General features: G+C 43.3%; 1 protein-coding gene across 3 annotated transcripts in view; it reads right to left on the bottom strand.

Moving 5' to 3' along the window:
* The window catches only part of LOC124042184 (receptor-type tyrosine-protein phosphatase mu-like), a 621,881-nt gene that overhangs the window by 173,001 nt on the left and 423,819 nt on the right, over window positions 1-25,061 (bottom strand). For all 3 annotated transcript variants that reach the window (XM_046360586.1, XM_046360587.1, XM_046360588.1), the window contains 3 exons: window positions 18,858-19,045; window positions 6,176-6,253; window positions 4,258-4,284 (listed from right to left, as the gene is read on the bottom strand). In XM_046360586.1, the coding sequence (XP_046216542.1) occupies window positions 4,258-4,284; window positions 6,176-6,253; window positions 18,858-19,045 (293 nt within the window). The remainder of the gene's footprint in view (window positions 1-4,257; window positions 4,285-6,175; window positions 6,254-18,857; window positions 19,046-25,061) is intronic.

Here is a 25,061-nt window from a genome sequence, read left to right as displayed (position 1 = left end):
AATACCTAGGATAGGATAAGTAATCCCTCTCACCCCCCTTAAGTTTTAGATGCACTATTGTAAAGTGACTGTTCCACTGGATGTCATAAGGTGAATGCACCAATTTGTAAGTCGCTCTGGATAAGAGCGTCTGCTAAATGACTTAAATGTAATGTAAATGTAATAATCAACTCCCCTAATATGTTATCTCAAACTGTCACAACGATAATCAACTCCCTAATATGTTATCTCAAACTGTCACAACGATAATCAACTCCCCTAATATGTTATCTCAAACTGTCACAACGATAATCAACTCCCCTAATATGTTATCTCAAACTGTCACAACTAAAAACAGATAACCTTTTCAAGCCAGCCTGCTTCATGGCTCGCAACCAGCTAGCGCTAATGGCTACATGCTCCATTGCTTCCCAAGCTAATGTTAATTAACTGTCAACATGGTTTAAAATGACAGGTATTATGTTGATTCCATGATATGGTGGAAGCAGAAATAGTGTTTTCATGTTTTTCTTGATGTGTGGATCCCTGTTGTGCTGTATGTGTTTGCGTCTGGCCTCGTTCATTACCATGGATAGCACTATACCGCTACTGTCTCACTATAATAATTATAACTATTATTATGATCATGTTTTTTCAAAAATATATAGTATAACATAAAAATAGTTCAGTTCTGGAAGGTTCAGTTCTGTGTAGGCTGACACTTCAGGCTGGTCTACCTCTGTCTCACTCTCTCTCTCTGTCTCCCTGTCTCTATCTCTCGGTCTCCCCCTCTGTCTCCCTCTCTCTCTGTCTGTCTCCCTCTCCCTCTCTCTCTGTCTGTCTCCCTCTCTCTCTCTGTCTGTCTCCCTCTCTCTCTCTGTCTGTCTCCCTCTCTCTCTCTGTCTGTCTCCCTCTCTCTCTCTGTCTGTCTCCCTCTCTCTCTCTCTGCCTGTCTCCCTCTCTCTCTCTGTCTGTCTCCCTCTCTCTCTCTGTCTGTCTCCCTCTCTCTCTCTCTCTCTGTCTGTCTCCCTCTCTCTCTCTCTGTCTGTCTCCCTCTCTCTCTCTCTCTGTCTGTCTCCCTCTCTCTCTCTGTCTGTCTCCCTCTCTCTCTCTCTCTCTCTGCCTGTCTCCCTCTCTCTCTCTGCCTGTCTCGCTCTCTCCATCTCCCTCTCTCTGTCTCCCTCTCTATGTATCCCTCTCTCTGTCTCTCCCTTTGTCTCTATCTTTGTCCCTCTCTGTCTCTCTCTCTGTTTACATAAGTGGTTGATCTCTCTGTTTACATAAGTGGTTGATCTCTCTCTGTTTATATAAGTGGTTGAACTCTCTCTATGTTTATATAAGTGGTTGATCTCTCTGTTTATATAAGTGGTTGATCTCTCTCTGTTTATATAAGTGGTTGATCTCTCTATGTTCATATAAGTGGTTGATCTCTCTCTCTCTGTTTACATAAGTGGTTGATCTCTCTCTCTCTCTGTTTATATAAGTGGTTGATCTCTCTCTCTGTTTATATAAGTGGTTGATCTCTCTCTGTTTATATAAGTGGTTGATCTCTCTCTCTGTTTATATAAGTGGTTGATCTCTCTCTGTTTATATAAGTGGTTGATCTCTCTGTTTATATAAGTGGTTGATCTCTCTGTTTATATAAGTGGTTGATCTCTCTCTGTTTATACAAGTGGTTGATCTCTCTCTGTTTATACAAGTGGTTGATCTCTCTCTCTGTTTATATAAGTGGTTGATCTCTCTCTCTGTTTATATAAGTGGTTGATCTCTCTCTCTGTTTATATAAGTGGTTGATCTCTCTCTGTTTATATAAGTGGTTGATCTCTCTCTCTCTGTTTATATAAGTGGTTGATCTCTCTGTGTATATAAGTGGTTGATCTCTCTCTGTTTATATAAGTGGTTGATCTCTCTCTGTTTATATAAGCGGTTGATCTCTCTCTGTGTATATGTGGTTGATCTCTCTCTGTTTATATAAGTGGTTGATCTCTCTCTGTTTATATAAGTGGTTGATCTCTCTCTGTTTATATAAGTGGTTGATCTCTCTCTGTTTATATAAGTGGTTGATCTCTCTCTGTTTATATAAGTGGTTAATCTCTGTCTCTCTGTTTATATAAGTGGTTGATCTCTCTGTGTATATAAGTGGTTGATCTCTCTCTCTCTGTTTATATAAGTGGTTGATCTCTCTGTTTATATAAGTGGTTGATCTCTCTGTGTATATATGTGTTCGATCTCTCTCTCTGTGTATATAAGTGGTTGATCTCTCTCTGTTTATATAAGTGGTTGATCTCTCTCTCTCTATGTTTATATAAGTGGCTGATCTCTCTATATTTATAAAAGTGGTTGATCTCTCTCTGTGTGTATATAAGTGGTCGATCTCTCTCTCTGTGTTTATATAAGTGGCTGATCTCTCTATATTTATAAAAGTGGTTGATCTCTTTATCTCTCTATGTTTAAATAAGTGGTCTATCTCTCTCTATGTTTATATAAGTGATTGATCTCTCTCTATGTTTATATAAGTGGTTGATCTCTCTCTGTCTCTCTCTATGTTTATATAAGTGATTGATCTCTCTCTATGTTTATTTAAGTGATTGATCTCTCTCTATATTTATATAAGTGGTTCATCTCCCTCTCTCTCTCTCTATTTACATAAGTGATTGATCTCTCTCTCTACGTTTAAATAAGCGGCTGATCTCTCTCTCTCTGTTCATATAAGTGGTTGATCTCTCTGTTTATATAAGTGGTTGATCTCTCTGTGTATATATGTGGTTGATCTCTCTCTCTGTGTATATAAGTGGTTGATCTCTCTCTGTTTATATAAGTGGTTGATCTCTCTCTCTCTCTCTCTCTCTCTCTCTCTCTCTCTCTCTCTCTCTCTCTCTCTCTCTCTCTCTCTCCACTAAGTGGTTGATTTCTCTCTCTCTGTTTATATAAGTGGTTGATCTCTCTGTTTATATAAGTGGTTGATCTCTCTGTTTATATAAGTGGTTGATCTCTCTCTCTCTGTTTATATAAGTGGATGATCTCTATTTATATAAGTGGTTGATCTCTCTCTCTCTCTGTTTTTATAAGTGGTTGATATCTCTCTCTCTCTGTTCATATTATTGTAGCACAGTGACTTTACTGGTAACTGTAGTAACAGTGAACATGGCGATGTTGGCTGCCACACCTGTCTGCAACTACACCTCCCCTCGTCCCCACCTTCACTCCCCCTTCCCCCCTATTTCCCAACTACACCTCCCCTCGTCCCCACCTTCACTCCCCTCTCCTCCTGAATTACACTCCCCCTTCTCACCATCTACACCTCCCCTCCTCCCCACCTACACTCCCCTCTCCTCCTGAACTACACTCTCCCTTCTCACCATCTACACCTCCCCTCCTCCCCACCTACACTCCCCTCTCCTCCTGAACTACACTCCCCCTCCACTCCAATTACACCTCCCCAACTACACTCCCCCTCCTCCTCAACTACACTCCCCATCCTTCCCAACTACACATCCCTCCTCCTCCCCAACTACACTCCCCAATCCTCCTCAACTACACTCCCCAATCCTCCCCAACTACACTCCCCAATCCTCCCCAACTACACTCTCCCATACTTCCCAACTACACTCCCCCTATTTCCCAACTACACCTCCCCCTCCTCCCCAACTACACTCCCCCTCCTTCCCAACTACACTCCCCCCCCAACTCCTCCCCAGTCCTTCCCAACTACACTCCCCCTCCTCCCCAACTACACTCCCCCTCCTCCCCAACTACACCTCCCCAGTCCTTCCGAACTACACTCCCCCCTCCTTCCCAACTACACTCCCCTCTCCTCCCCAACTACACTCCCCCCACATCCAGTCCACATGTCTGACCATGCATATGAGAGGTCAAACATGTTACATAGGTGACATCACAACGCAGTGAGGATGGAATGGAGAGAAGCCAGCCTCAGCCCAGGGATAACCAGGGAGGAAGAGGAGGAGGATTAGGAGGAGGACGAGGAAGAGGAAGAAGAGGAGGAGGAGGAGGAAGACGAGGATGAAGAAGAAGAAGAAGAGGAGGAGAAGGAAGAGGAGGAGGATTAGGAGGAGGACGAGGAGGAAGCAGCAGGCAGGTATGAAGGTGAGGAAGCCATCATCAGTAACAGAGCTGTTCCCTCCCGATACTTTACTGCATGTACATAGCAATAGGTTTTCTTTGTCAGAGTCTTCACGACAAAGCAAGTTAAACAGTGAATCCTATAATACACTCTCAGCAGAAATGGATATAGTGGTAAAAGAAGACGTGTCTCACCTAAGATAGCGGTTGGCACGAAGGGATCTGTTCATAACCCCCAAACAAGTGCGGAAGTCGGAGGAAGAGGAGAGAAAATAGCAGTAAATAAAAGCATGCAAGAAAAGAGGAGAGCTAAACACCAGAGCAAAGTGAATGTGATTGTAGATATAGGAGGAGGAAGAGCAGGAGGAAGAGGAAGAAGAGGAGGAAGAGGAAGAAGAGGAGGAGGAGGAAGAGGAAGAAGAGGAGGAGGAGGAGGAAGAAGAGGAGGAAGAAGAGGAGGATGAGGAGGAGGAAGAGGAAGAAGATTAGGAAGATGAAGAAGAGGAGGAGGAGGAGGAAGAGGAAGAAGATGAGGAAGAGGAAGAAGAGGAGGAGGAGGAAGAGGAAGAAGAGGAGGAGGAGGAAGAGGAAGAAGAGGAGGAGGAGGAAGAGGAAGAGGAAGAAGAGGAGGAGGAGGAGGAGGAGGAGGAGGAAGAGGAAGAAGAGGAGGAAGAAGAGGAGGATGAGGAGGAGGAAGAGGAAGAAGATGAGGAAGATGAAGAAGAGGAGGAGGAGGAAGAGGAAGAGGAAGAAGAGGAGGAGGAAGAGGAAGAGGAAGAAGAGGAGGAGGAGGAAGAGGAAGAAGAGGAGGAGGAGGAGGAAGAGGAAGAGGAAGAAGAGGAGGAAGAGGAGGAGGAAGAGGAAGAAGATGAGGAAGATGAAGAAGAGGAGGAGGAGGAGGAAGAGGAAGAAGTTGAGGAAGATGAAGAAGAGGAGGAGGAGGAAGAGGAAGAAGAGGAGGAGGAGGAAGAGGAAGAGGATGATGAAGAGGAAGAAGAGGAGGAGGAGGAGGAAGAGGAAGAGGAAGAAGAGGAGGAGGAGGAGGAAATGGAAGAGCAGGAGGAGAGGAAGAAGAAGAGGACGAGGAAGAGGAAGAAGATGAGGAGGAGGAGGAAGAGCAGGAGGAAGAGGAAGAAGAGGAGGAGGAAGAGGAAGAAGAGGAGGAGGAGGAAGAGGAAGAAGATGATGAGGAGGAGGCAGAGCAGGAAGAGGAGGAAGATGAGGAGGAGGAGGAAGAGCAGGAGGAAGAGGAAGAAGAGGAGGAGGAGGAAGAGGAAGAAGAGGAGGAGGAAGAGCAGGAGGAAGTGAAGGAAGATGAGGAAGAGGAAGAGGCAGAGGAAGAGGAGGAAGAAGAAGAGGAGAGGAAGAGGAGTAAGAGGAGGAGGAAGAGGAGTAAGATGAGGAGGAAGAAGAGAGGAGGAGGAAGAAAAGGGAGAAGATGAAGAAGAGGAAGAAGAGGAGGAGGAAGAAGAGGAGGAGGAAGAGGAGGAAGAGGAGGAAGAAGAGGAAGAGGAGGAGGAAGAGGAGGAAGAGGAGGAAGAAGAGGTGGAGGAGGAAAAAGAAGAAGAGGATGAGGAAGAAGCGGAGGAAGAGGACGAGATAGAAGACGAGGAGAGGAAGAGGAGGAAAAAGAAGAAGAGGAAGAGGAAGAAGCGGAGGAAGAGGACGAGATAGAAGACGAGGAGAGGAAGAGGAGGGTATATAAGAAGAAGAGGATGAGGAAGAAGCGGAGGAAGAGGACGAGATAGAAGACGAGGAGAGGAAGAGGAGGAGGAAGAAGAGGAAGAGAAAGACAAAACAATACAGTCTTATAGCAGGAGACAGAAGAACTGCTAAACACAGAGAGATAGAAGACCAAACACACGTTGAACAGTAGGATAGAAATATAGTACATTCACACACAGATGATGTTTGTTATAATTAATGCATAGACTTCCGATTCATATCAATCCATCAAAAACACATTACTGATGCAACAAACACACAATGGGACTAAAGCTGAACTTAAGTTAGCTATCATTTCACCAACCATTGACTTGTACTCTCCGCTATCTACAGTGACCATAGTATGGCAGAATGGTGTGGACCAGAGGTGGAGAAAAGGTGTGTATACCTGGGTAGTAGGACTTGAGAAGCGTTGTGCTGAGAGTATTAGACTTATTCAGGGTGAAGGAGGAAGGGGACGACGCAGCTGGAGACAGAAAGAAAACTATCAATATACAGAATCATTGGACCAGAACATATCATAACCAGAACATACCATAGTACCAGAACATACCATAGGACCAGAACATATCATAGTACCAGAACATATCATGGGACCAGAACATACCATAGTACCAGAACATACCATAGTACCAGAACATAGTACCAGAACATATCATAGTACCAGAACATACCATAGTACCAGAACATACCATAGTACCAGAACATATCATAGTACCAGAACATATCATGGGACCAGAACATACCATAGTACCAGAACATATCATGGGACCAGAACATACCATAGTACCAGAACATATCATGGGACCAGAACATAACATAGTACCAGAACATACCATAGTACCAGAACATATCATGGGACCAGAACATATCATGGGACCAGAACATACCATAGGACCAGAACATATCATAGTACCAGAACATATCAGAACATATCATAGTACCAGAACATACCATAGTACCAGAACATATCATGGGACCAGAACATACCATAGTACCAGAACATATCATAGTACCAGAACATATCATGGGACCAGAACATACCATAGTACCAGAACATAGGACCAGAACATACCATAGTACCAGAACATACCATAGTACCAGAACATACCATAGTACCAGAACATAGGACCAGAACATACCATAGTACCAGAACATATCATGGGACCAGAACATACCATAGACCAGAACATATCATAGTACCAGAACATAGGACCAGAACATATCATAGTACCAGAACATAGTACCAGAACATACCATAGGACCAGAACATACCATAGTACCAGAACATAACATAGGACCAGAACATACCATAGTACCAGAACATACCATAGTACCAGAACATATCATGGGACCAGAACATACCATAGTACCAGAACATACCATAGTACCAGAACATATCATGGGACCAGAACATACCATAGGACCAGAACATACCATAGTACCAGAACATATCATAGTACCAGAACATACCATAGTACCAGAACATATCATAGTGCCAGAACATACCATAGTACCAGAACATAGGACCAGAACATAGGACCAGAACATATCATAGGACCAGAACATATCATAGTACCAGAACATATCATGGGACCAGAACATACCATAGTACCAGAACATATCATAGTACCAGAACATATCATGGGACCAGAACATATCATAGTACCAGAACATACCATAGTACCAGAACATAGGACCAGAACATACCATAGTACCAGAACATATCATGGGACCAGAACATACCATAGTACCAGAACATATCATAGTACCAGAACATATCATAGTACCAGAACATATCATGGGACCAGAACATATCATAGTACCAGAACATAGGACCAGAACATACCATAGTACCAGAACATACCATAGTACCAGAACATAGTACCAGAACATACCATAGTACCAGAACATATCATAGTACCAGAACATATCATAGTACCAGAACATACCATAGTACCAGAACATACCATAGTACCAGAACATATCATAGTACCAGAACATACCATAGTACCAGAACATAGTACCAGAACATATCATAGGACCAGAACATATCATAGTACCAGAACATAGGACCAGAACATATCATAGTACCAGAACATACCATAGTACCAGAACATAACATAGGACCAGAACATAACATAGTACCAGAACATACCATAGTACCAGAACATATCATAGGACCAGAACATATCATAGTACCAGAACATATCATAGTACCAGAACATATCATGGGACCAGAACATATCATGGACCAGAACATATCATAGTACCAGAACATAGGACCAGAACATGTCATAGTACCAGAACATATCATAGGACCAGAACATATCATAGTACCAGAACATATCATGGGACCAGAACATATCATAGTACCAGAACATAGTACCAGAACATATCATAGTACCAGAACATATCATAGGACCAGAACATATCATAGGACCAGAACATATCATAGTACCAGAACATAGGACCAGAACATGTCATAGTACCAGAACATAGGACCAGAACATGTCATAGTACCAGAACATAGGACCAGAACATATCCTGGGAACAGAACATATCATGGGACCAGAACATACCATAGTACCAGAACATATCATGGGACCAGAACATATCATAGGACCAGAACATACCATAGTACCAGAACATACCATAGTACCAGAACATATCATGGGACCAGAACATATCATGGGACCAGAACATATCATAGTACCAGAACATACCATAGGACCAGAACATATCATGGACCAGAACATATCCAGAACATAGTACCAGAACATATCAGGACCAGAACATATCATAGTACCAGAACATATAGTACAGAACATATCATAGGACCAGAACATAGGACCAGAACATGTCATAGTACCAGAACATACCATAGGACCAGAACATATCATGGGACCAGAACATATCATAGTACCAGAACATACCATAGGACCAGAACATATCATAGGACCAGAACATATCATGGGACCAGAACATATCATAGTACCAGAACATAGGACCAGAACATATCATAGTACCAGAACATATCATGGGACCAGAACATATCATAGTACCAGAACATAGGACCAGAACATGTCATAGTACCAGAACATACCATAGGACCAGAACATATCATAGTACCAGAACATAGGACCAGAACATGTCATAGTACCAGAACATAGGACCAGAACATGTCATAGTACCAGAACATAGGACCAGAACATGTCATAGTACCAGAACATACCATAGTACCAGAACATATCATGGGACATACCAGAACATCATAGAACATACCAGAACATAGGACCAGAACATACCATAGTACCAGAACATAGGACCAGAACATATCATAGTACCAGAACATATACCCAGAACATAGTACCAGAACATATCATAGGACCAGAACATATCATGGACCAGAACATACCATAGTACCAGAACATATCATAGGACCAGAACATATCATAGTACCAGAACATACCATAGTACCAGAACATATCCATGGGAACATGTCATAGGACCAGAACATACATAGTACCAGAACATACCATAGTACCAGAACATATCATAGTACCAGAACATATCATAGGACCAGAACATACCATAGTACCAGAACATATCAGAACATATCATGGGACCAGAACACATAGGACCAGAACATACCACAGTACCAGAACATAGTACCAGACCGTATCATAGTACCAGAACATATCATAGGACCAGAACATATCATGGGACCAGAACATAGGACCAGAACATACCATAGTACCAGAACATACCATAGTACCAGAACATAGGACCAGAACATATCATAGTACCAGAACATAGGACCAGAACATACCATAGTACCAGAACATATCATAGGACCAGAACATACCATAGTACCAGAACATATCATAGGACCAGAACATATCATAGTACCAGAACATACCATAGTACCAGAACATACCATAGTACCAGAACATACCATAGTACCAGAACATATCATAGTACCAGAACATATCATAGTACCAGAACATATCATAGTACCAGAACATACCATAGTACCAGAACATATCATGGGACCAGAACATAGGACCAGAACATACCACAGTACCAGAACATAGTACCAGACCGTATCATAGTACCAGAACATACCATAGTACCAGAACATATCATGGGACCAGAACATAGGACCAGAACATACCATAGTACCAGAACATAGTACCAGAACATACCATAGTACCAGAACATATCATAGGACCAGAACATACCATAGTACCAGAACATACCATAGTACCAGAACATACCATAGTACCAGAACATACCATAGGACCAGAACATATCATAGGACCAGAACATACCATAGTACCAGAACATACCATAGGACCAGAACATATCATAGTACCAGAACATATCATAGTACCAGAACATACCATAGTACCAGACCATATCATAGGACCAGAACATAGGACCAGAACATGTCATAGTACCAGAACATACCATAGTACCAGAACATATCATAGTACCAGAACATAGGACCAGAACATATCATAGTACCAGAACATAGGACCAGAACATGTCATAGTACCAGAACATACCATAGTACCAGAACATATCATAGTACCAGAACATATCATAGGACCAGAACATACCATAGGACCAGAACATATCATAGTACCAGAACATAGGACCAGAACATGTCATAGTACCAGAACATACCATAGTACCAGAACATATCATAGTACCAGAACATAGGACCAGAACATATCATAGTACCAGAACATACCATAGTACCAGAACATATCATAGGACCAGAACATACCATAGTACCAGAACATACCATAGTACCAGAACATATAATAGTACCAGAACATATCATGGGACCAGAACATACCATAGTACCAGAACATACCATAGTACCAGAACATAGGACCAGAACATATAGTACCAGAACATAGTACCAGAACATAGGACCAGAACATGTCATAGTACCAGAACATATCATAGTACCAGAACATAGGACCAGAACATCATAGTACCAGAACATAGGACCAGAACATACCATAGTACCAGAACATAGTACCAGAACATATCATAGTACCAGAACATAGGACCAGAACATACCATAGTACCAGAACATACCATGGGACCAGAACATATCATGGGACCAGAACATACCATAGTACCAGAACATATCATGGGACCAGAACATAGGACCAGAACATACCACAGTACCAGAACATAGTACCAGACCGTATCATAGTACCAGAACATACCATAGTACCAGAACATATCATGGGACCAGAACATAGGACCAGAACATACCATAGTACCAGAACATATTACCAGAACATATCATAGTACCAGAACATAGGACCAGAACATACCATAGTACCAGAACATAGTACCAGAACATACCATAGTACCAGAACATAGGACAGAACATAGGTACCAGAACATAGTACCATAGTACCAGAACATACCATAGTACCAGAACATACCATAGTACCAGAACATACCATAGTACCAGAACATACCATAGTACCAGAACATATCATAGTACCAGAACATACCATAGTACCAGAACATATCATAGGACCAGAACATACCATAGTACCAGAACATACCATAGTACCAGAACATAGGACCAGAACATACCATAGTACCAGAACATAGGAACAGAACATACCATAGTACCAGAACATAGGAACAGAACATATCATAGGAACAGAACATACCATAGTACCAGAACATATCATAGTACCAGAACATACCATAGTACCAGAACATATCATAGTACCAGAACATACCATAGTACCAGAACATATCATAGTACCAGAACATATCATAGTACCAGAACATATCATAGTACCAGAACATGTCATAGGACCAGAACATATCATAGTACCATAACAGAAATAACACAAATCATCAGTTAAGCAGATTCATAACACAGTACATAGTAATGTATAGTGACACATGTAATATATTTTGTTTGTCAGTGCTGAACACGAGGAAGGGGAAGTCAAAGAGCCACACAACAATACAGTTAGAGTTTTGGGCATGACTCTTGAACATGTCATCTAGGACCAACACCATCTAGGACCAACACCATCTAGGACCAACACCATCTAGGACCAACACCATCTAGGACCAACACCATCTAGGACCAACACCATCTAGGACCAACACCATCTAGGACCAACACCATGTCATCAAGGACCAACACCATGTCCAACACCATCTAGGACCAACACCATCTAGGACCAACACCATCTAGGACCAACACCATCTAGGACCAACACCATCTAGGACCAACACCATCTATGACCAACACCATCTATGACCAACACCATCTATGACCAACACCATCTAGGACCAACACCATCTAGGACCAACACCATCTAGGACCAACACCATCTAGGACCAACACCATGTCATCAAGGACCAACACCATCTAGGACCAACACCATCTAGGACCAACACCATCTAGGACCAACACCATCTAGGACCAACACCATCTAGGACCAACACCATCTAGGACCAACACCATCTAGGACCAACACCATCTAGGACCAACACCATCTAGGACCAACACCATGTCATCTAGGACCAACACCATCTAGGACCAACACCATCTAGGACCAACACCATGTCATCTAGGACCAACACCATCTATGACCAACACCATCTATGACCAACACCATCTATGACCAACACCATCTATGACCAACACCATCTAGGACCAACACCATGTCATCTATGACCAACACCATCTAGGACCAACACCATCTAGGACCAACACCATCTAGGACCAACACCATCTATGACCAACACCATCTATGACCAACACCATCTATGACCAACACCATCTAGGACCAACACCATCTAGGACCAACACCATCTAGGACCAACACCATCTAGGACCAACACCATCTAGGACCAAGACCATCTAGGACCAACACCATGTCATCAAGGACCAACACCATCTAGGACCAACACCATCTAGGACCAACACCATCTAGGACCAACACCATCTAGGACCAACACCATGTCATCAAGGACCAACACCATCTAGGACCAACACCATCTAGGACCAACACCATCTAGGACCAACACCATCTAGGACCAACACCATCTAGGACCAACACCATGTCATCTATGACCAACACCATCTAGGACCAACACCATCTAGGACCAACACCATCTAGGACCAACACCATCTATGACCAACACCATCTAGGACCAACACCATGTCATCTATGACCAAGACAATCTAGGACCAACACCATCTAGGACCAACACCATCTAGGACCAACACCATCTAGGACCAACACCATCTAGGACCAACACCATGTCATCTATGACCAACACAATCTAGGACCAACACCATCTAGGACCAACACCATGTCATCTAGGACCAACACAATCTAGGACCAACACCATGTCATCTAGGACCAACACCATCTGGGACCAACACCATCTAGGACCAACGCTATGTCATCTGGGACCAACACAATCTAGGACCAACACCATGTCATCTAGGACCAACACCATCTAGGACCAACACCATGTAATCTAGGACCAACACCATCTGTGACCAACACCATCTAGGACCAACACTATGTCATCTGGGACCAACACAATCTAGGACCAACACCATGTCATCTAGGACCAACACCATCTGGGACCAACACCATCTAGGTCCAACACCATCTAGGACCAACACCATCTAGGACCAACACCATGTCATCTGGGACAAACACCATTTATGACCAACACCATCTAAGACCAAGACCATCTAGGACCAACACCATCTAGGACCAACACCATCTAGGACCAACACCATCTAGGACCAACACCATCTAGGACCAACACCATCTCAACACCATCTAGGACCAACACCATCTAGGACCAACACCATCTAGGACCAACACCATCTAGGACCAACACCATCTAGGACCAACACCATCTAGGACCAACACCATGTCATCTAGGACCAACACCATCTAGGACCAACACCATCTAGGACCAACACCATCTAGGACCAACACCATCTAGGACCAACACCATGTCATCTATGACCAACACAATCTAGGACCAACACCATTTAGGACCAACACCATCTAGGACCAACACCATCTAGGACCAACACCATCTAGGACCAACACCATGTCATCTATGACCAACACAATCTAGGACCAACACCATCTAGGACCAACACCATGTCATCTAGGACCAACACAATCTAGGACCAACACCATGTCATCTAGGACCAACACCATCTGGGACCAACACCATCTAGGACCAACGCTATGTCATCTGGGACCAACACAATCTAGGACCAACACCATGTAATCTAGGACCAACACCATCTGTGACCAACACCATCTAGGACCAACACTATGTCATCTGGGACCAACACAATCTAGGACCAACACCATGTCATCTAGGACCAACACCATCTGGGACCAACACCATCTAGGTCCAACACCATCTAGGACCAACACCATCTAGGACAAACACCATGTCATCTGGGACAAATGACATCTAGGACCAACACCATCTAGGACCAACACCATCTAGGACCAACACCATCTAGGACCAACACCATCTAGGACCAACACCATGTCATCTGGGACCAACACCATGTCATCTGGGACCAACACCATCTAGGACCAACACCATCTAGGACCAACACCATCTAGGACCAACACCATCTAGGACCAACACCATCTAGGCCCAACACCATCTAGGCCCAACACCATCTAGGACCAACACCATGTCATCTGGGACCAACACCATCTAGGACCAACACCATCTAGGACCAACACCATCTAGGACCAACACCATCTAGGACCAACACCATCTAGGCCCAACACCATCTAGGCCCAACACCATGTAATCTAGGACCAACACCATCTAGGACCAACACCATCTGGGACCAACACCATCTAGGACCAACACCATCTAGGACCAACACCATCTAGGACCAACACCATCTAGGACCAACACCATCTAGGACCAACACCATGTCATCTGGGACCAACACCATCTAGGACCAACACCATCTAGGACCAACACCATCTAGGACCAACACCATCTAGGCCCAACGCCATGTAATCTAGGACCAACACCATCTAGGCCCAACACCATGTAATCTAGGACCAACACCATCTAGGCCCAACACCATATCATCTAGGACCAACACCATCTAGGATCAACAACAGTTTTGAGATTATGCTGTGGGGTTCTAGGACCAACACCATCTAGGACCAACACCATCTAGGACCAACACCATGTCATCTAGGACCAACACCATCTAGGACAACACCATCTAGGACCAACACCATGTCATTATTCAATGAGATTTTTAACACCATCTGTAATTAGGAAAATGTTTGGATCACCTTACTAGGACCAACACTCTGGATCTAGGTACAACACCATCTAGGACCAACACCATCTAGGACCAACACCATGTAAAACTCTGGGGCCTCTCGACCAACACTGCATCTAGTGAAACCAACAGATGCTGGTTCATCTAGGACCAACACATGAGGCATCTAGTACCAACACCAAATAATCATTCTAAATAACAAATTGGCTTTATTTACCATGTCGTATACAGTGTTTGCTCAACTAACGGTTTTGAGATTTATGCTGCTCACTTTATTACACCTGCTCACTTTATTACACCTGCTCACTTTATTACACCTGCTCACCCTGCTCACATTACACCTGCTCAAACACCTGCTCACTTTAGACCACTCACATTACACCTGCTCAGTTTATTACACCTGATTATGCTGGAAAATACTGGCAATTAATGGGGATAATTAGACCTCCTTCAGACACCTGTCAAGATTACACCTGCACTGGGGGCTGGTCTTTATTACACCTGCTCAATTACATTTTTATTTTCACTTTATTAACCTCTCTGTTTGGGTATTTATTACACTGTAATTACACCTGTGAAAATGTTTGGATCATTTTTACACTGCTCACTTTATTACACCTGCTCACTTTGGACCCTGCTCACTTTATTACAGCACTCATTTATTACACCTGCTCACTTAGCAGGTCAATAGATACTTTATTACACCTGCTCAACTGATCACCTGCATGAAAACTGCTCACTGGGGCACCTGCTCGACTTTATTACACCTGGTCACTTTAGACACTGCACGCAGTGCAATTACACCTGCACTTTATTACACCTGCTCACAGACACCTGCTCACTTTATTACACCTGCTCACTTTATTACACCTGGAGACACCTGAGGCACTTTATTACACCTGTTCACTATATTACACCTGCTCACTTTATTACACCTGCTCAAATTACACCTGAAATAACCTTCATTTAAATAACAAATTGGCTTTATTTACAAATTAGTAACATTATCTCATGTTCAAGAACGGCCTTTTTCCTAGCTCACTTTATTACACCTGCTCACTTTATTACACCTGCTCACTTTATTACACCTGCTCACTTTATTACACCTGCTCACTTTATTACACCTGCTCACTTTATTACACCTGCTCACTTTATTACACCTGCTCACTTTATTACACCTGCTCACTTTATTACACCTGCTCACTTTATTACACCTGCTCACTTTATTACACCTGCTCACTTTATTACACCTGCTCACTTTATTACACCTGCTCACTTTATTACACCTGCTCACTTTATTACACCTGCTCACTTTATTACACCTGCTCACTTTATTACACCTGCTCACTTTATTACACCTGCTCACTTTATTACACCTGCTCACTTTCGGTTATTGAAAAAGGAAATCATCTCCAAAATGTAGTTATTTTTTTTAAACAACTCATAGAAAGTTGGTTGAAATTTCAGTTTCAGAAAAGACAGAACAAATAATACAACAAATATTGTGGTTAAACTCAAATATACTAATTGATTAAAAATAATAAACTTTATCATTTGGAACATTTAACAACTAGAAGAAGGAAAAATGATTATCATTATTATTAACTCTGTTTTCACAAGCGTAGCAGGCTGTGATTTCTACAAACAATGTTTCTAGGACGGGCTAATAGCAGGACAATAGACTTTTTCCTTTTATTCAGATTACAACCACTGACTATCGGTTATTTGAAAACGACATCTCTAAAATATATATATTTTTTTTAAACAAGGACTTGAAAATGAGATCGATGAACTCTGCAAAACAACATTTTCAGTCCGAGGATGAGAATGGTAAATGACTGTAATTAATACAGTAATTAATACAGTAGTTAATACAGTAGTTAATACAGTAATTAATACAGTAGTTAAAACAGTAATTAATACAGTAATTAATACAGTAGTTAATACAGTAATTAATACAGTAGTTAATACAGTAGTTAATACAGCAATTAATACAGTAATTAATACAGTAATTAATACAGTAGTTAATACAGTAATTAATACAGTAGTTAATACAGTAATTAATACAGTAGTTAATACAGCAATTAATACATTACATTCAATTCATTGTAATACAAAATAAGACATCCATCCACCCAACTATGAGCCGGAGCTGAGAGGATCACCAAAACTAAAGAGGACTGAGTGAAAAGGTTAACTTGTCTAACACATAGCATAAACAGCTCCGTATGACATCAATAGACAGTTATACAAGGTAAAGGGGCTCAGGATTTTGGAACGGGACATGGGGTGAGGAATTGAACTTCTTAGAGGTATCTCAATTTCAAAACAGTCACATTTTAACAGACAGTCAGTTGAGGTCAAAGCTTAAGTGTCTGTTCAGGGGCGTCATTTCCTACCAGTGGAAGACAACTAATGACAGAGCGGAGTAGAAGGGTCTAATCAGGATGGCTTGGGTCAGATTATATGGGGTCATGGTCAGGCTTCAAGGCCTAGCCCCAGACAAAGCTGTTAGAGACTGAGTTGGTAAAAGGTTTTAAGGATTAGGGTGAAGTGTTTTTCAACAATAGCCATGCAGCAGTAACGTATACAGTAGAGTCATTCCACCAATGCCTTTGATATTTTAAGTAGAAATTGTGCACCAAAAATGAATTTTAAAAGCCTGTTACATTAAATTAAAGTGCACTTTAATAGAGATCGCATGGATACATTTGCCAAGAGTTTGCAAAGCTTTCATCAAGGCAAAGGGTGGCTATTTGAATAATCTCAGATATATTTTGATTTGTTTAACACCTTTTTGGTTACTACATGATTCCATAGGTGTTATTTCATAGTGTTGATGCCTTCACAATTATTCTACAATGTAGACAATAGTAAAAACAAAAGAGAAACCCTGGAATGAGTTGATGTTCTTAAACTTTTGACCGTCTGTCCCTCATTTTAAAGTCAACTCTGTTTTGTGAACGGGAATTATATTTATACGAATGAAACTAACTTTTTAAATATAAAAAAAAAAAAAAAAAACATTGAACATCTAATAGTCAAATCAAAATGTAAAAGCTGGTGAAACTGGTTCTACTCTTTTTTTTTGGTCATTTTCTGGTATTTTGCGGTGTAAAAACTGAGCGGGACAAGCAAAACAGTTACTCATTGTCATGCTGGTATGCATGAGCCCGGAGACAGGCACAGGAATGCGTAATAGTTTTTAAAAATTATACCCCAAATTACGGCACGGGGACGAAGACCAGACAAACACGTAACAAAACACAGGGTAGAAAACCAAAACAAAGAGCGAGGAGCACCTCGAATAAATAACACACAGCGCACGTTGATTAACACACGGGACGAGACCCCGTAATCATCTGCGCAAACCACATTTTGCACGAAAAACCCAAAACACACAGCACAGGTACTCACACGAACCAACGGACAGTGTAACAATAATGGACAGGACACTGGTAAACCAAAGGCACACTTATACAAATCACTGGGAATAGGGGCCAGGTGTGCGTAAGGAAGGTTCCGGTGGGATCCGTGACACCCATAGATAGACAGGGTAGAAATGTTGGACACAACAAGCTCCCATTAGTCAAGTGGATTTATGGAATTTAAGAAAATATATTTTATCGATACGATTGATTTTAAAAAAAGGTAAAAAAGGGCAATCAAAGTCTGAAGGTTGTTCAGAACAACTTACGTCTCCCGTTGATGGTGAGGGTACACTCACTCCTTGTGTTGAGCGTGTGGCTGTGTGTGTCCATGAAGGACAAGGCCTCATCGCAGTTTGTCCCCTGCTCCGTATAGCTCTTATCCATAGAGTTAACCATCACTGTCATCTCCTGTCGAGTACTGCTCAACGTCTCTTTACGTTTCTTAGCCAGCTTCCTGTTTAGGAGAACACAAGACAAAACAACAACAAATTAATAATTAATCAATAATCAATTAATCAATCATTATAATATCCTGCTTTGTAATGGTCAATTACGTTTCTTACCCAGCTTCCTGTTTTAAGAGAAAAGAAAAGTCCAACAACAAAGATTATTAGTTAAAAACAGAGATGTTAGAGATGACTCATACCTGAAAAGACATTGAAGGATTGGGTAGAAGACTGTGCTGAAGAGAGAGAGAAGTTAAATTCATTTGAAACTTTTTCCTCCCAATTCGAGCCAAGCAATCCGATCCATACCCTTTACCATCTAATTCATTTGGCAAGGCTTTGTGTTGTGAAGGTAGATACATCAGCGAGCCTGACGATAGTCAATTAGTCAGTGAATCTGGGGGTGGAGAAAGCAATAATAGAGTTTGCTTGCCTCAAGAAACAACTTGCTTTCAGGACCTCCTCCAGAAAAAAACACGAGTCAGGAACAAAATAACGCTATTTTGTAAAGATAATACACATTGGGGATGTCTTTGGACTGGAGGCTTTTTGGACCTCCTTCAGGCCAATTCAACTCAATGCAGTCTGTAACAAAACAACTGCCTTGTACTCAGACAAACAGGGAGCCAAACCTGATTAAGCAGTGAATGTGTGTCGGGCCTCATCACGGTACTCTACTCCATTAGAGCCTCATCACGGTACTCTACTCCATTAGAGCCTCATCACGGTACTCTACTCCATTAGAGCCTCATCACGGTACTCTACTCCATAGAGCCTCATCACGGTACTCTACTCCATAGAGCCTCATCACGGTACTCTACTCCATTAGAGCCTCATCACGGTACTCTACTCCATTAGAGCCTCATCACGGTACTCTACTCCATTAGAGCCTCATCACGGTACTCTACTCCATTAGAGCCTCATCACGGTACTCTACTCCATAGAGCCTCATCACGGCCTCATCACTCTCTACTCCATTAGAGCCTCATCACGGTACTCTACTCCATAGAGCCTCATCACGGTACTCTACTCCATAGAGCCTCATCACGGTACTCTACTCCATAGAGCCTCATCACGGTACTATACTCCATAGAGCCTCATCACGGTACTCTACTCCATAGAGCCTCAGCACGGTACTCTACTCCATAGAGCCTCATCACGGTACTCTACTCCATAGAGCCTCATCACGGTACTCTACTCCATAGAGCCTCATGACGGTACTCTACTCCATAGAGCCTCATCACGGTACTCTACTCCATAGAGCCTCATCACGGTACTCTACTCCATTAGAGCCTCATCATGGTACTCTACTCCATAGAGCCTCAGCACGGTACTCTACTCCATAGAGCCTCAGGACGGTACTCTAATACATAGAGCCTCATCACGGTACTCTACTCCATTAGAGCCTCATGATGGTAGTCTACTCCATAGAGCCTCATCGCAGTACTCTACTCCATTAGAGTCTCATGATGGTAGTCTACTCCATAGAGCCTCATCACGGTACTCTACTCCATTAGAGCCTCATGATGGTAGTCTACTCCATAGAGCCTCATCACGGTACTCTACTCCATAGAGCCTCATCGCGGTACTCTACTCCATTAGAGCCTCATCACGGTACTCTACTCCATAGAGTCTCGTCCAGTGATAAATTTAAACTCAGTTGGTAGAGCATGGCGCTTGTAACGCCAGGGTAGTGGGTTCGATCCCCGGGACCACCCATACGTAGAATGTATGCACACATGACTGTAAGTCGCTTTGGATAAAAGCGTCTGCTAAATGGCATATATTATTATTATTATTAAACTAAAGTTATCAAAATAGAGAAAAATATAAATTCTCTCTCCTATTCAACCAGAAACAATACAGTATTGACCTGCCTGAACCTCTCTCTCCTATTCAACCGGCAACAATACAGTATTGACCTGTCTGTTCAAGTCCTCATTCTACAACACAATGCAGTTCACGGTCAATTTAAGGCTTCTGCATTGTGTCGCTGTATGTAATTATACTTACCAACAACATGCTCATAATGTGTTCCTCTGACCTTTAACCTCTCTCTCTCTCTCTCTCTCTCTCTCTCTCTCTCTCTCTCTCTCTCTCTCTCTCTCTCTCTCTCTCTCTCTCTCTCTCTCTCCCTCTATCTCTCTGTCTCTCTCTCTCTCAATTCAAAACAGCTTGGTCGTGTTCATACATAACAATCTACAGCTGCTAGTTACTGCTATTGCTAGTGGCTCGGGGAATCTGTGTAAGAATGAACTATCCCCGTCTTCCTACTGCTTCCAAACACTTTATCAGTGGCTGTCTCAGTGTGACCCTGATATGTATTTGACTAGGGGTTTGTCACAAATGACACCTTATTCCCTATATAGTTCACTACACATAGAGCTCTGCTTCAAAAGTAGTGTACTATACAGGGAATAGGGTGGCGTTAGGGATGCGTGGTAGAAGCCTGCCTGACGGGACACACTGTGGGGGCTAATGACTCTCCTGCTGTGTTGTTTTGTCAAATCTCTGTTTGTTCAATTTAGACCCTGTCTCGTGCCATATGGTCTCACCAGACCCCCACCACCATGCCCCCACTACCAGGCCCCCACCAGACCCCCACCACCATGCCCCCACTACCAGGCCCCCACCATACCCCACCAGACCCCCACCACCATGCCCCACCAGACCCCCACCACCATGCCCCCACCACCAGGCCCCCACCAGACCCCCACCACCATGCCCCCACCACCAGGCCCCCACCACCATGCCCCCACCACCATGCCCCCACCAGACCCCCACCACCATGCCCCCACTACCAGGCCCCCACCAGACCCCCACCACCATACCCCACCAGACCCCCACCACCATACCCCACCAGACCCCCACCACCATGCCCCCACCACCAGGCCCCCACCACCAGCCCCCACCCCCCCACCACCAGACCCCCACCACCATGCCCCCATCAGACCCCCACCACCATACCTCCCCCACCAGACCCCACCATGCCCCCACCTCCATGCCCCCACCAGACCCCCACCACCATACCCCACACCAGGCCCCAACCAGACCCCCACCACCAGGCCCACACCAGACCCCCACCACCATACCACCCCCACCAGACCCCACCATGCCCCCACCACCATGCCCCCACCAGACCCCCACCACCATACCCCACACCAGGCCCCCACCAGACCCCCACCACCAGGCCCCCACCACCATGCCCCCACCACCATGACCCCACCACCAGGCCCCCACCAGACCCCCACCACCAGGCCCCCACCACCATGCCCCCACCATGCCCCCACTACCAGGCCCCCACCAGACCCCCACCACCATGCCCACACCAGGCCCCCACCAGACCCCCACCACCATGCCCACACCAGGCCCCTGCCAGACCCCCCCACAATACCCCCACCAGGCCCCCACCAGACCCCCCCACCAGGCTCCCACCAGGCTCCCACCAGGCCCCCCACCAGACCCCCCCAGGCACCGACCCCCCCACCCCGCATTTAAGGATCTCATTTTTTCTGTGGGGTCCAGTAAGAAATAGTTTAATCTTTCTCTGCTCTGTGTAAAATGTCTCGTCTTTCAGTAGTTAGTAGCTAGAGAAAATGTGTAGTTAGATGAAATGAGTAGTTAGATGAAATGAGTAGTTAGAGGAAATGAGTAGTTAGATGCATTAGTAGTTAGAAATGAGTAGTTAGATGGAATTAGTAGTTAGATTAAATTAGTAGTTGGAAAATCAGCAGTTAGATGAAATGAGTAGTTAGAAAATTAGTAGTTGGATGAAATGAGTAGTTGGATTAAATGAATAGTTAGAAAATGAGTAGTTAGTAGTTAGATGAAATGAGTAGTTAGATTAAATGAGTAGTTAGAAAATTAGTAGTTAGATGAAATGAGTAGTTAGATGAAATGAGTAGTTAGAAAATGAGTAGTTAGATGAAATGAGTAGTTAGATGAAATGAGTAGTTAGAAAATGAGTAGTTAGATGAAATGAGTAGTTAGATGAAATGAGTAGTTAGAAAATGAGTAGTTAGATGAAATGAGTAGTTAGATGAAATGAGTAGTTGGATTAAATGAATAGTTAGAAAATGAGTAGTTAGTAGTTAGATGAAATGAGTAGTTAGATGAAATGAGTAGTTAGAAAATGAGTAGTTAGATGAAATTAGTAGTTAGATGAAATTAGTAGTTAGATGAAATGAGTAGTTAGAGTAAATGATGCCATATAGAACCAAAAAGGGGTCAATGGATTGCTTCCTATGGCCCTCAGAAAGGTTCTTTAGAGAAATCCCAGTACATTAGTACATTAGTTTGTAGGTACTCTGAGATGCTCAGTGGCTAGTCTGATTTGGCACCATTACAGGGACCTACATGATGTGCTGCTATGCAGCTCTCTAGGTGTTATATGAAGACTGATAGATGGCTTTATAATAGAGAGAGTAGGTAGTGAAGGATGATGTGTATGAGCGTGCGTGTGTGTGTTGATGAATGTGACCAATGAGCATTCATCAAATTCTCAAATAGTTATTGTAGGTAAATAGCTAGCCTTGGACTAGACAAAGACTGTGTTATTCCAAAAGGCATCCATAGGGCTCTGGTCAAAAGTTGTGCACTATATAGGGAATAGTGATCCATTTGGGTCACACCTAAACCCTGATGAGATCTGACTACAGTCAGAAACTACACACAACCCAGCAAACTAAAGGATGTCCTGAGGACATTTGGCTATGTTCCAATTAGGTCCCTTAAAGGGGTTTTGATGCGACATTATCCCACCGACGTTCCAGAGACTGTCCAAAAACGTTGCGTGATGTTCCCAAGGGAACGTTTTCTGGAGGACCGTTGTGTAGTTTCCTGTAAGTTACTAGGACGTCACAATTTTTTTTACTTTATATATATATATATACACACACATTGAGGTGGCAGAGTAGCCTAGTGGTTAGAGCGTTGGACTAGGAACCGGAAGGTTGCAAGTTCAAACCCCTGAGCTGACAAGGTACAAATCTGTTGTTCTGCCCCTGACCAGACAGTTAACCCACTGTTCCTAGGCCGTCATTGAAAATAAGAATTTGTTCTTAACAGACTTGCCTGGTTAAATAAAGGTAAAATAAAAAGTTACTAGGACGTCACTTGAGGACCATGTCATGACCTTCGTAGGACTTTCTATTTACTACTCCTTAGGATATCGTGTGTCGGTCCCAAGGGAATGCTTTCCGGGTGGTTCTAGGGACGTTGTGTCATGGTCCCCTGGATGTTGTGTCGGGGTCTCCTTGGGGGTTTTGTCTAGTCCCCGGTGAAATCTTTAGGACGTTCTTGTGACGTGGTGTCATGTTTCTCTGGAGGTTTTGTCTAGTTCCCCGTTGGTCCCGGGGATGTCCCCGAGAATATTTTTTAGGATGTAAATCCAACACACTGAGTACTGAGTAACTGCCTCCTTATTTTCAATCAGGTGGCTGCATCATGGTATGGGTATGCTGGACATCGGCAAAGACTGGGGAGTTTTTCAGGATGAAAATAAATGGGATGGAACTAAAGCACAAGCAAAATCCTAGGGGAAAATCTGCTTCCGTCTGCTTTCCACCAAACACTGTGTCACGCCCTGGTGGAAGTATTTTGTATTTATCTTCATGTATTGGGTCAGGCCAGGGTGTGGCATGGGGTTTTTGTATTGTGGTGTGTTTGTCTTGGGGTTTTGGTGGTGGTATTGGGATTGTAGCTTAGTGGGTTACCGAGCAAAGTCTATGGCTGTCTGGAGTGGTTCTCAATCAGAGGCAGGTGTTTATCGTTGTCTCTGATTGGGAACCATATTTAGGCAGCCATATTCTTTGAGTTTGTCGTGGGTGATTGTCCTTAGTGTCCTGATATCCTTGGTCTGTGTTAGTTTTCACTAGTATAGGCTGTTTCGGTTTTCGTTACGTTTATTGTTTTGTAGTGTTTGTGTTATTTCGTGTTTACGTGTGTTTGATTAAACATGGATCGCAATCGACACGCTGCGTTTTGGTCCGACTCTCCTTCACCACACCTAGAAAACCGTTACAC

Source organism: Oncorhynchus gorbuscha, linkage group LG08, assembly GCF_021184085.1.
Source record: "Oncorhynchus gorbuscha isolate QuinsamMale2020 ecotype Even-year linkage group LG08, OgorEven_v1.0, whole genome shotgun sequence".
NCBI classification, from domain to species: domain Eukaryota; kingdom Metazoa; phylum Chordata; class Actinopteri; order Salmoniformes; family Salmonidae; genus Oncorhynchus; species Oncorhynchus gorbuscha.
The sequence above is the reverse complement of the archived record's forward strand: the minus strand, read 5'-3'. Positions and strand labels throughout refer to the sequence as shown.